At 51.0% G+C, this 12,811-nt stretch overlaps 1 protein-coding gene across 7 annotated transcripts in view; it reads right to left on the bottom strand.

Moving 5' to 3' along the window:
• The window catches only part of GRIK4 (glutamate ionotropic receptor kainate type subunit 4), a 456,420-nt gene that overhangs the window by 84,943 nt on the left and 358,666 nt on the right, over positions 1–12,811 (bottom strand). For all 7 annotated transcript variants that reach the window (XM_082339798.1, XM_082339799.1, XM_082339802.1 and 4 more), the window contains one exon: positions 6,899–7,102. In XM_082339798.1, coding sequence (XP_082195924.1) covers positions 6,899–7,102 — 204 coding nt within the window. The remainder of the gene's footprint in view (positions 1–6,898; positions 7,103–12,811) is intronic.

Genomic DNA, 12,811 nt, shown 5'->3' with positions numbered 1-12,811 from the left:
CCCAGGGGACTAGTTGTATTTTTTTTTTTTTTTTCGTTCAGCAAAATGTCTCTGGACAACTTTCCCAGTGGATTAAGGCCACAGATAGCCCACCCTACCAAGTCTCTGGCAAACTCTCTCCACAATCCTTTCTCCCAGGGAAGCAGGAGGGGAAATGGAATGAGGTATTTCAGCTTCATTTACACTTAATTCATCAAAATGTCATTGGTAAGAGCTATTCGATGTCCAAAGCTTATGAGCCTTGAATCTAAGCCTTCTAAAGCCCTTTTCTCTTTGAACCTAAACGGGCCTTTCTGCCAGCATGGCGTTGAATGCTAACAGGGTACTTGGTTCTGAGCTTTGAAGCTTGAGGGGGGTCCTCTCTCTTCCTGAATGTGCTTTGCTCTCTCCCAAGCTGGGCCCCAGGGATGTGAGATGCAGTCTCTCGCCTTCCAGGATACCAGCGCTCAGGGCTGAACCGACAAGGGTGCCTCACACACATTGGGGGAGAGGAGAAGGGGTCAGAGAGCTCATCCGTCCAGCTCTTCCGCTTTAAAGATAAAGGGCAATCCCTTTATGGGCCAGAATCAGACATGGGTACCAAATTCGGGGCATCCTCCAGATGTTCTGCCTAGAAGGACCTCTCAGGAGGGGACACCATTTGTGACTGGAGGGGGACGAGGCTGTAATTCCAGCAGGAGAGGCCACATGCTGTTGTGGATGAGGACTCAGGTGCCCATTCGCTGGCTGCGGGACCCTGGGTGAATCATCTGTATTTCTAAGCCTCAGGCTGCTCACCCATAGGGCGGGGATAAGGATATTCACTTCGCAGAGCCATTGTGGAAGAGAAAGAGCCAATGTGTGAAAGCAGCTTCAAACATGAGATCAGCGCACAGATGTGGGGGGCGACCAGGACAACACCCAGGACGGACACACCCCCGCCTGCAGTGCTTCCCAGTTACCCACTGTGGGAAGAAGCGCTCGTGTCTTGGCAGGGACTCCAGACCCCTTCATGAATGCGCCGTTCCCCCACCCTCTCTGTCCTGCCCGCCTTGACTGTCATTCCCCACCGCCACAGTGCTCCAGCCACGTGACCGTCTCTGCCTCTCCTCCATCCCTAAGAGATGCATTCTCAACTCCCAGCAGCCACTTCCATAAGCGATTTCGTTTTAAACAACAGCCAACCTCCCAGCTCCACAGCTCCTTCTAGCTAAAACTCTTTATCTTGCTTTCCCATAAGAGCGAAGCTTCTTTGAAGAGTATTACACCATGATTCAACCACTGCAGTCTGATTTCAATCCAGCCACCCACTGAAACCGCTCTTGCCTGTGGCTTCTGCACCGCTAAATCTGATGAAGGCTCTTCTGTACTTCCTTTCAAGAGGTGGGAAACTTCTTTAGCCACTCTCTCTCAGCAGCCTTCACAGGCTCTCCTCCCTCACCTCTCTCTTGAACGTATGATTTTCTCCCTGGGGATTCCTTCTCTCCTCACAGCTTCAGTAACCACCTACATCCTCTCCAGCACCTAGAGCTTCGATCCGCTGAGCCCACTCCAGCCAACTCTTGCTGAATATCCCTACCTGCATGTCCAAAAGGCTTTTCAAAGTTACCATTTTCAAAGCTGAAATCATCCTCCTCTTTCCTCCCAGACCTATTTTTCTCCTGAACTTTCCACCTCAATGACTGGCACCACCATCCACCCAGACGTCCACGTCAGAAACCTGGGTGTCATCCTACTCTTGTCCCTCTCCCCTTGGCCACATCCGTTTGGTCCCGAGTCCTGATGATTTATCTGTTAAATAGTTTCAACAGGTTACAAAACAGCATATGTACTATGATCCCATTTAAGAAAAAACTTGTGTAAAGTACATACTCATTAAGAAATCAGAAGGGATCATATTGAAATGTTAACCATGGGTATTACTAGATGGTGGAATTACAAGTAATTTTTTGTCTTTTAAAACATATATATTTTGTAAAGACTGCACACCTCTATATAAAAGAAAAACTGTTATCTTTAAAGATAGCCTCTGAATATGTACCTTCTTCTTACTCCTAAGTTACTTTTGGTTCTCATCAACTGTTGCAGCAACATGAGCCTTCTACCCGGTTCCCCTACCTCCAGGCTTGTCCCACCCCTCCACGTTCCATGCTGTAGAAGGTCATATAGGACCTTCATCGGTGACCACTGCCCACTTCCTAGCCTCGCTTCCCACCATGCTCTGTTCCAGGTATAGTGACCTGAAACAGAAACTACCATGCACCTTCCTGTCTCCACGCCTTGGACCCTGGTTCCTTCCCTCCTGGCATGTTCTTCTCTCTCCATGTCCCTCCTCTCCCTGGCCAACTTCTCCTGGTCCTTAAAGATTCAAGTCAAGCATCACCTCCTGCAGGCGTCTTCCCTACACATCACAAGCAGAGTCAGGAGGCCCTCCTCCAGTCCTCTCACCACCCCCTGTACCTCCCCATCCTAGCCTTTCTCGCTCCGCTTTTACCCAACTGGTCCCCCATCAAATAGTGACCTAGGGACTACCTCATTCAACTTTGTATCTGAATACCTTGAACAGTGTCAATTGAAAGCTCACTTTAAATAAATGTATTGGGGTGATACAGGAGGATGCTGGGGCTGTTCTGAGGGCACCCTCTTCTTCAAGCTGCTCTAGCCCATCTCCTCCTCTCTGCCAAGTATCCCTCCACCAAGACGCACCACCACTTCTGTGCAGGCCTGCTGTGGGCTCAGCTGTGAAGGATGTGACTGGAGCAAAATAAATCCAAACCCAAGAGGCTCCCAAACAGACACGGTTCTCATCTCTCCGGCCCAGACACAGCCCTGGGGGTGAGAGGCCAGCCACCTGGCCCATTTTATGTGAATCCACTTGTTTTCACTCCAACCACACTCCTACTTTTAATGGGATTTACACCAAAAGACATGCTCTGATGATTTCTAAACATAAGCAGAAAATATGCTTATGAATGCTCTTCTGCAACCAACGTGCCACATGTCCAAACCCCAGCGGTCTTGGGTAAGCAGGTGACAATGGAGGGGATATGGGGATATATGTGTACATATAGCTGATTCACTTTGTTATACAGCAGAAACTAACACACCACTGTAAACCAATTATACTCCAATAAAGATGTTAAAAAAAAAAAAGCAGGTGACAATGGATGTGAAAGATTGAGGCTGTAGAACGCCCAGTGGAGATGACCCAGGCCTCTACTCTTTACTACACATCACTCCAACATCCAGGAAGCTACTGCATTCCTCAAACTCTCTAAAAAAAGAGATTCCTGTATGTCAAACTTTCTATGTGTGTGTGCATACTCACGTGTATGTTATTTTAAATCCTTACAAAAATTCTTTCTAGATAAACACTAAAGCCTTGGGGGATGGAGTGGAGTGGAAAGGATAAAATAAGTTGCCTAAGAACACCCAGCTAGTAAGGGGGTGAATTGATGTTAGGTCTAACTTCAAGATTCACGCTCTCAGACCACGAGCACTGAAGTCAGACACGGGCTTAAATGCTGGCTCTAAACTCACCAGCTGTGCGATCTTTGGCAGGTTACTTAAGCTCTCTGAGCCTGTATTTCCTCATCTGTATAAGTGACAGATTTAGGTGCAGTGACCTCTAAGGTCTCCTCCAGTTGGGACATCAAGTAGCCCCAAGGCTCTACTGTTACAACCTCTGACTTGTTCCTGTGCAGCTTGGGGAAGGGGTCATACAGGAAGGATGCAGGCTTTAGGACTATTGTGATCCTAGGGGAACACTGGGGCAGACACATCAAAGCGTCGAACCCCGGGGCAGAGCGGGGCTGGGGTCACGCACTCCTGCCCAGAATCAGCCCCCACTCCGTGGCATTCAGATGACCTTCTGGCAGAAATGCTCTTCTCATTCTTCAGACACCTGCTCAAACATCATTTCCCAAGGGAAGCCTTCCCTCCCCTGTCCCCTTGCCTCTCAAGGCTGGACCCCTCCCCTCCAGGTACCCTCTCACAGCTCCTCCTACTTCCCCCTTCTTGTACTTAACACACTGTGTTAATAATATCGTACTGTGATCATTCATTAATATCTGTCTCTCACTAGTAAGATTCATGAGGGTAGTGAGTACGTTTATTTTGTCCCCCATTGTATCTCCATTGTCTAGAAAAGAGGAAAACGTTTGATAGATCTGTATTGAACGAATGGGTTAACTAGTTAATTAATTAATACTACGCAGTCAAGTCTTGATGAGACCAAAGCAGCAGTGTTTTGACTTGAAAGCCGACCTGGAGTGAATTTTAAGATCCTGTCTGATTGCCCAAGTCGTTCAGTACGAAGCTGCGTGTCCTTGAGTCTTGGATTCCTCTCCTCTTCCTGCCGGTCCATGTCACAGCTCATTTGGGGGTTGATAAGGGGATGGCTGTGCACTGACTCTGACATCCCTGAAGTCACCCCACCAATCACCAGGAAGGCCAAGGGGGCTGAAGAAACAGGCTCAAGGTGACAGAGGACATCGGTAAGAAGGGAAGGAAAAGGCCTAGCATTTCAGCTTTCTGGGGTTTAACCACTGGACTGCATCTCTACCAGGGGATCCAAACAAGAGGACTGCTTCAGGAGGGGCTCTGGGACTTCGAGAAAAGCAGCACATCCTTTTCTGCGGAAGGAAGCGTGCGCATGGTCAGCTGGGGTCTTGAGTCTCAGAGACAGCAGACAGCTCCCTGAGGAAGTCTTCACCCTCTCACTCTGCCCCTGTGAGAGGCTCCCAGGGTTCCCTGGGCCTTCTGCAACCCTCTGTTGATTGTTTGCAAGCCTCTCCCTGACAGCAAAGCCTCCCTCTGGACTCTAGGAACTGGACAGTTCACCGTCTCGCTGAACACGTCTTGCCGCTGACCCAGCTGGGTCACTGCAAATGCTGTCAGGCAAACTCCTCACCACTGCCCCACCTCAGCTCTTAAATACCTTCTCTATGCTCTTGTCTATACAGACCTTTTCATCATGCATTGCCAAGGATGACTTATTTAATACCCCGACTAACACTTTTATCCTTGAAGACTAGGATTTAAAAGATGTATATTTTACCCCAAGTTTGGTACATATAAAGGGTTAAGATCATATTAATTCAATGGATAAAGAGGAGGGAGAAAAGAAGGAAGGAAAGAAAAAAGCAAGCAAGAGTGAAAGGGAGGGAGGACAAAAAGGAAGGAGAGAAGGAAGGGCCTAGACTTATGCAGACCTTTCTCGGCGACATCCCAATGCAGCTGAGGTCGTGTTCTGCGGTGGGAAGAATGTGGGTTCTGGAGTTAGACAAATCTGGGTTCAAATGCCAGCCCCGTCTCACCCTAACTGTGTGGCTTCAGACAAGTCATTTAAGCTCTCTGAGTTCAGGCGGCGCATTTGTAAAATGAGGATAATGACTAAAAGGTACTTTCCCAGAGGATTAGAGACAATGTATGGAAAGCACCCTGCACTTTGGCGTGGGCTGGGAGACTGCAGGGCCTCCTTCTGCACTTGGAAAGCACGGAGAGGTATGGATTGGTTCAAGAACCAACCCGTTTCGTTTCTTTTTATGGCTGAGTAATATTCCATTGTATATATGTGCCACATTTGTAGTGAGGTGGATGGAGTTAGAGTCTGTCATACAGAGTGAAGTAAGTCAGAAAGAGAAAAACAAATACCGTATGCTAACACATATATATGGAATCTAAGGAAAAAAAAAAAAGGTCATGAAGAACCTAGTGGCAAGACGGGAATAAAGACACAGACCTACTAGAGAATGGACTTGAGGATATGGGGAGGGGGAAGAGTAAGCTGTGACAAAGTGAGAGAGTGGCATGGACATATATACACTACCAAACGTAAAATAGATAGCTACTGGGAAGCAATCGCATAGCATAGGGAGATCAGCTCGGTGCTTTGTGACCACCTAGAGGGCTGGGATAGGGAGGGTGGGAGGGAGGGAGATGCAAGAGGGAAGAGATATGGGAACATATGTATATGTATAACTGATTCACTTTGTTATAAAGTAGAAACTAACACACCATTGTAAAGCAATTATACTCCAATAAAGATGTTAAAAAAAAAAGAACCAATCCATAAGAACCTAGGTCTGTGCCCTCCACATTGGATACCCATCACCTTTCCTGAGCAGAAAAACTCAGTTATGGAAATATGGACAGTGAATTAGTAACAACTAAATTAATTTTTACAGATGTTAACAGTATATACCAAGAAAACAAGAGCTCTGCCCCTGGAAGAACTTTCTATAGCCTTGCTCTAACCTAACGACGACTGACACTCTATGACGCTCACCTGTGTTTTAACTGAGTCTCCACATTCACTCTGAAAATCTACAGTCTGCCCAAGTGCACCTTGGCCCTGGGTCTGTAAAAGCACATTAAGGAGAGCAGAACATAATACAAGAAGTAACAAAAGAGCCGTAACTGTGACCAACTCCTCTGGCAGGTGATCCCTTTTCCCCTGTTATTTAACCATGTCTCCTTGACAGTACTTCTCAAGTGTCAAAGTCAACAGATGTGGGTGTGTTCTACTCTCCCAGGGCCTGTCCAAGCTCTGCCAGAGATGCTGATGACCAAAAAAGTAATCAGGACAAACAAAAAGTACCTGGATTATCCAAGAATGGAACCCCAATTCTCTAAGCCGTGTTCAGCGATCAAGGCCTCCATTACCTGTTACAGGTGCTAGACTGGGATGGGGAGAGCCACAGGGCAGGGATCAAGGTGGTCTTATTCGCCAATGTACATTATCAGTGCCTGGCTCGTTGCCAGCTCAGGAAAGATTTGTGCAACGAATGGACAAATAAATGAAAACTGCATGACTGATTAATAAATGGAGGATTCATGAGCATACAGCACAACCTCCTGTCCTTCCAGCTCCCTCCCCAGCCCACCCCCAAATCCAAATCACCTGTTCTTTCCTTACCCGAGCGATCAGCTCCCCGACCATTCCCGTCCAGGTGCCATTGGCCTCGGGCACGCCGTACACGCCGTCCCCGACCAGGCGGATCTTGTAGTTGAACCGGAGGATCTCTGCCAGCTCCTTGAGCATGTCCACACAGAAGCCCTCGTAGCGGTCATTGCCTTCCATCTCCTGGTGGTTTCCCTTCAGCATTAAATACGGGTTTTCCTGCAGCGAAACTGGGCAGCTGTCATTCTCATCTTAACCCTGGTGTCTCAGCCACACATGACGAGGGGGTCGGGGACACAGGAGGTTGGGAAGAAGATGGGGTGGAAGGAGGGAAGTGGCTTGGGTAATGGGGTGTTTCGGAGGTGGCAGTTAGCTCCCCTCCCTGACTTCAAGGCACTTCTCTTACCTGGAACACCTAAGGGTCCCACTGCACAGAGGGTCCAGTGGAAGCCCCTCCACCTTGTTTAAGGTCATCATCTGACCCCACCCTGCATTTCATTCCTTCGTTTTTTTCCCCTTCCTTTGTTTATTCCACATAGACGGATCACGGCGGATTATGAGATACAAGTATGCTGACAACAGAGCAAGTGAGATTCTTACATGCACAGAACAACCGCAAACCCGAGGCAGGACGCGTCCAGCTGTGAGCGTTGGGAGGAGGGTCTCTCTGGTGAAACGTCCAGGGAAGGTTCTATGGAGAAGGTGGGATGCAAGCTGGGCTCCGGAGGAAGACAGAACACGGACAGATGGAAGTGGTGTGAACGGAGGGCTTCATGGGCAGGGGAAAGGCAGGATCAAGGGCAAAATCCCGAGTGAGAAGGAGCGTGGCCCATTCGGTGGATGATGGGGCTGCCCTTGAGTGGGAGCCTGGGCTGTGTGGAGGGGAGGGGTGGTGGATAAATTCAGAAAGATGAATTAGGGTCAGCGTGGGCCTTGGGTGCCAGGACGAGGCGACTGTGCATCTTACATATATAGTAGGGAAGCACTAAGGGTTTTAAAGACTTAAGGATGTGAGTAAAGAATATTATATAGCAAGCGAGAGGTCTGGGAGTGAGGACGGACCCTCTCCTGATATGGGATGCTGAGTCCTGAGCCGTGCTTGGGGTCAGATTGGATTGCAAAGCTGAAGAGACACAGAGAGGGTCGGGCTTGATGCCAGGTTGGGTGTCAGGCACAGAGGGTAGCGTCTGCAGACCCTTGGAGCCTGAGCAGATGACCAAGGATGATGTCATCATGGCCACGGATGGTTTGAAAAGGAAGACGTTTTGGAACATGTTGAATCTGAGGTGCTGGTCCTCGATCCAGGAGGGAACATCCGACTGAATGTTGGAATATGGGGTGAGGGCAGGATCGGGGGCAGAGATGGGCAGCCTCTGGATAGAGGTGGTGGTGGCTGAAGCTGCAGCACATGAGAGACCATCGGGGGGAAGGACAGCAGAGGGATAAGACCCGATCTTAGCGAGGGGGAAAATGAGGAGCAGCCGTAGAGGAGGACAAAGCAGAAGCGGCCAGAAAAGCTGACAATCAGGAAAATGTGGTCATGACGGTCAAGGAGGAAAGGGTCTCAAGCAGGAGAAGGCAGACATTCCCACAAAGAGAGGAAGCAGGGCTGTGAAAGGGCATCTGGGTCACGTGTCCCTGGAGACCTTCGAAGGCAGGTTGGGGTGGGGAGGGGGGAGGGGATGGCAGAACCCCGCAAGGATGGGTGTGAACGAGAGGTGCACGGGTGAGGGCCGACCAGGATGTCGAGAGGTTCAGAGACAAAAGCCGGCAGAGCTTCTCCACCCAATGCTACTGGTCACATCTCCCTCCAAACCTCAGTTCCCCCTCTGCCTGCAACAGGCTTGGAGGATGCCCAGTATCCACCGATCCCTTGATGGGTGATTCCCTAAATAGGAGGGTAGCCCAAGGGCAGCGGGGTGTAGGTAAGGTGGTAGCGATGGTGTCTTAGGATGGGAGGGACCAGAGTACATGTGTAGGTACAAAGGGAGGAATCCTTAGAAAAGGAGAGATTAGAAAAGGAAGAAAGAGAAGGCTAGTCAGTGCAGCAAAGTCCCGGGAGAGCCAGGGTCTAGTGAACATGGGAAGTGGGCCTGGGGGTAAGGTGGGGAGCATGGGTGTGGGTACAGAGAGGAGGGGAGGAGGCCCGCGGTACGGAACCGTGCCAGTCCCCCAAAGCTGGGGGCAGGTAGGAGGGAAGGCTTGGGGCCTGGAAAGGGTTCCTCGGGGGACACGATGTGGGGTGAGCAGAGAGGAACCCAAGGTTGCCCAGGCCCAGCTGAGCCAGGAGGCTGAATGCAGATGGGCAGCTGGGAGCAGGGCTTGCAAGGACAGTTGGACTCAGGGATGGGCAGGAGGTGAGACGGCTGAGCATCATGGTGGAGTCAATTCTAGAAGCCAACAGAGGGAAGTGCTGAACTGCTGGTTTCCTGAGCTCAAGCTGGAAGGGGCTTCTGGGCTGGGGAAGATGGGGAGTCAGACAGGCCAGAGGTCACAAAGGGAGGAAGGGGGAGAGCGGTCTTGTGGGTGTGATGAAGCGTAAGAGGGGAAGGTCGGAGGTTCCGTGCCAGGGAGAGGGAGCTCCAAGTGGAAGGTGATGTGCTTCTGATTCATGACCAAGTGCACTGTCATGTCAGTGAAACGGGGCCAAGCTCCCTGACTTCCACACACACTGTCCACAGCTCACGGGCTCCTCTTTGTCCTTCTTTTGCTTAACCTAACTCATCTCTGTCCTTGGGGTCCCATCGCCACCTCTGACGCCAACCCACTTCTCAGAACTCCCGCCGCACTCGCAGCCAGGGCCACACACACTCAGTGTTCATCCTCCTGCACGTGCCGGCTCGCAGGCGGAACGTACGTGGAGCCTGGCACTGACTCCTCCCTGTCTCTGGGCACCCCCCACCCCCCGGCCCCAGCGTCCAGCACTTGTGGATCGTGTGGGTGAAAAGTGCTGAAATGGCCTCACCGACAGGGCTTGGCTGGGCATTTCCACGCCTGGGTTGGAAGGCAACCTCCCAGAGTATCTTTTTTTTTTTTTTTTCCAGAGTATCTTTAACGATCCCAAGGAGTGTCACAAAACTCTTCTCCCCGAGAACTCTCTGCACTTAAGTTAATTTAAAATTCACTGACATATTTAGAGTAAATAAACACGAGGTCAGTGTTGGAGGGAGGAGCCGTGTGGGAAGGGGCGGTGCTCACCGGCACTTTGGAGGGTCTGGGGGCCGAGTGCTGGCCTGGAGCCCTGTCCTGGCAGGAGCCCTGGGAGAACGAAGGCAGTGATGCGGGCAAAGTGCTTAACCCGGGCTCTGATGCAGGGGGGTGTTCTAGGGGTGGGAGCTGCGGCTAATTCTGTGTATTTGCCGGCGTTAACCAATAAATCGCTCACAAGTCCCAACTGCACCCTGACAGGAGCAGGATGCAACAGGCCTATGTGCTGAGTTTTAAGGGATAAATCATTCAGATGACCATTTGCCAAGGAGATCCCCCGAACGGCCACCAGGGACTAAATTAAGGTAATCATTCCTGGTAAGAGTTACTGACTTCCACACACATGCACAAGAGAAGGTTCTCGTTTGGATTGTACTGGCCATGTTTTTAAATGTCGCCTGACACAAAAGTGTCCTTCCCCACTCTCATGAGCACACGTGTGCATATGTGAACAAGCGTGTGCGTGCATGCACTCACACACAGGCACACACACACAGGGTCAGACTGACTTTCCCAGTCTAGTAACATGACCCTGTAGTCTCAGTGTCCCCGTGAGTCTGTGCCAGAGCTCTGAGTCCCGTCCAATTCCAGTCCCGGAAAGGCAGGAAGTACAACCCGGCAATGTCCCCATTTCTCTCTCAAACTCTTAACTGGCTTTTAAGGGACATCTCTGACCCTGTAGGAGGGAATTCCTTCATTCAAATTCTAATCATCAGGAACTTCCCTGGTGGCGCAGTGGTTAAGAATCCGCCTGCCAATGCAGGGGACACGGGTTTGAGCCCTGGTCCGGGAAGCTCCCACATGCCGCGGAGCAACTAAGCCCGTGCGCCACAACTACTGAGCCTATGCTCTAGAGTCCGCGAGCCACAACTACTGAGCCCATGTGCCACAACTACTGAACCCGCATGCCACAACTACTGAGCCCGCGTGCCACAATTACTGAAGCCCTCATGCCTAGAGCCTGTGCTCCGCAACAAGAGAAGCCACTGCAATGAGAAGCCTGTGCACTGCAACGAAGAGTAGCCCCCGCTCACCGCAACTAGAGAAAGCCCGCACACAACAACGAAGACCGAACACAGCCAAAAAAAGAAAAAGAAAAGAAAATTGTAATTATCAGGCTCCTACTTTGTGTCAGGCCGCCCCGTCTTTCAGAAGCCCTCATTCTGGAAGGGGAGGTAGAGCTGTAAACGCCAACTCTAATAGGAGAAAGGTGTGTACAAAATGTGAGAGGCAGGGAGCAGGCAGGAGGCAAATGAGGGAAGACCTCACAGAAGAGGGGACATCAGAGCCAAGCTGTGAAGGCTGTACAAGTATTTCCAGGTGGAAACAGGAATTCACAGAGAGGGTATTCCAGGCAGAGGGAACAGCATGTACAGAGGCAGGGAACAGCATGACGCAGTGAGGAAGTGTCAGGCAGTCCCATGCTGCCAGACCCCACGTGGCATGGAGAGGAAGCAGGTACGGCAGGCTGGGCTTGATGACGAGGGTTTTATGTTCCAAGCTCAGGGCCAGTCGCTCCTGGGCAGCACTGAAGTGAGGAAATGACAGGACGGTTCTGATTTTAGAATGACCGTGCAGCCAGATGGGCAGGGCTAGGGAGAGACAGACTGAACAAGTGAGAAGGGGGCCTTTGAGGAGGCCACACGCAGCTCCAGTGACGAGGTGGCTACACCTATGTTAGGGCACGTGCTTGAGGATGGGCAGCAGGGGACAGACCCAGGAAGTCCTTCAGAGGCGGAGAAGGTCCCAGCAATCGTGCGCGTGTTGCCCCCACTCGGCCAGGACTGTCGCTCAGCGTCGCTGCAGCTCAGCCAGACGCTCCCAGGTCTCAGGGGCTTGGTGACACCCCCCCACCCCCAAATCCTGCTGACATTTCCACGTTGGTTCAGATGAGCTCAGGTTGGGCTGAGATGGGGAGTGGCTAAAACCCTGCGAGCTGGAACTGCCTTCTCCATCCTTTGCTTTGTTCCCTCTGCCTGGAATGTTCCTTCCCAGACGGCCACGTGGTTGTCACCTCACCTCATCAGGTCTCTACTCGGATCTGCCCTTCTCAGTGAAGCCAGCAGCCCCTCTCCCCTTCCTCAGCTCTAGCTACCCCCGAGCACCTAGAACAGCGCCCAGCACACAGGAGTGCCCCCCAAATATTCACTGAATGAATGACTGAAAATATTCGGTGACCCCCTGTCTCGTACCAAATGAAGGGAAAACTCACAAGCTTGACTTTCAAGTCCTTAAGCATTATGGACCCAGCCCACTTCTCCAGCCTCAGGCCTTTCCCTCTCTACCAATGCCCATTTCCTAGAAACCTGCACTTTTTGGCATTTCCTGAGTGCCCGACAACACTCTCCTTAGTCCACTTCTCCCTCCTCATCACCCCCGTCTTTGGGGGCCCATCCTCAATGTCCCTCTCCTCGGAAGGCTTTGCTGACCTGCCCGATGGGATGGGACCTCTCTCTTGTTGACCCCGCATGGCGCTAGGTGTGCACCTCTTTCCTGGCTTTTATCCTGCTCTGCTCACAGTGGATCAGTTATTTCAGTGCAGGGCTCCTGAGCCCCAGGAGTTCATGAATGTAGTGATGGAGGTCCCTGAGCTCTTTTTATTATCTCGAAAGCCTGAAAGAAACGGACACATTTCCAAACCTTGCACAGTTAGCAAGAGCACGATAGGCTGAACAGGCTAATGGTCGAGTCTGTGTGGGGCTGGGATTCCATCAGTGCGGC

The sequence above is a fragment of the Balaenoptera borealis genome (genome assembly GCF_965194805.1).
Source record: "Balaenoptera borealis genome assembly, chromosome: 11".
In the NCBI taxonomy this organism is placed as follows: domain Eukaryota; kingdom Metazoa; phylum Chordata; class Mammalia; order Artiodactyla; family Balaenopteridae; genus Balaenoptera; species Balaenoptera borealis.
Note: the sequence above shows the minus strand (reverse complement) of the source record. Positions and strands in the feature narration are given on the sequence as shown.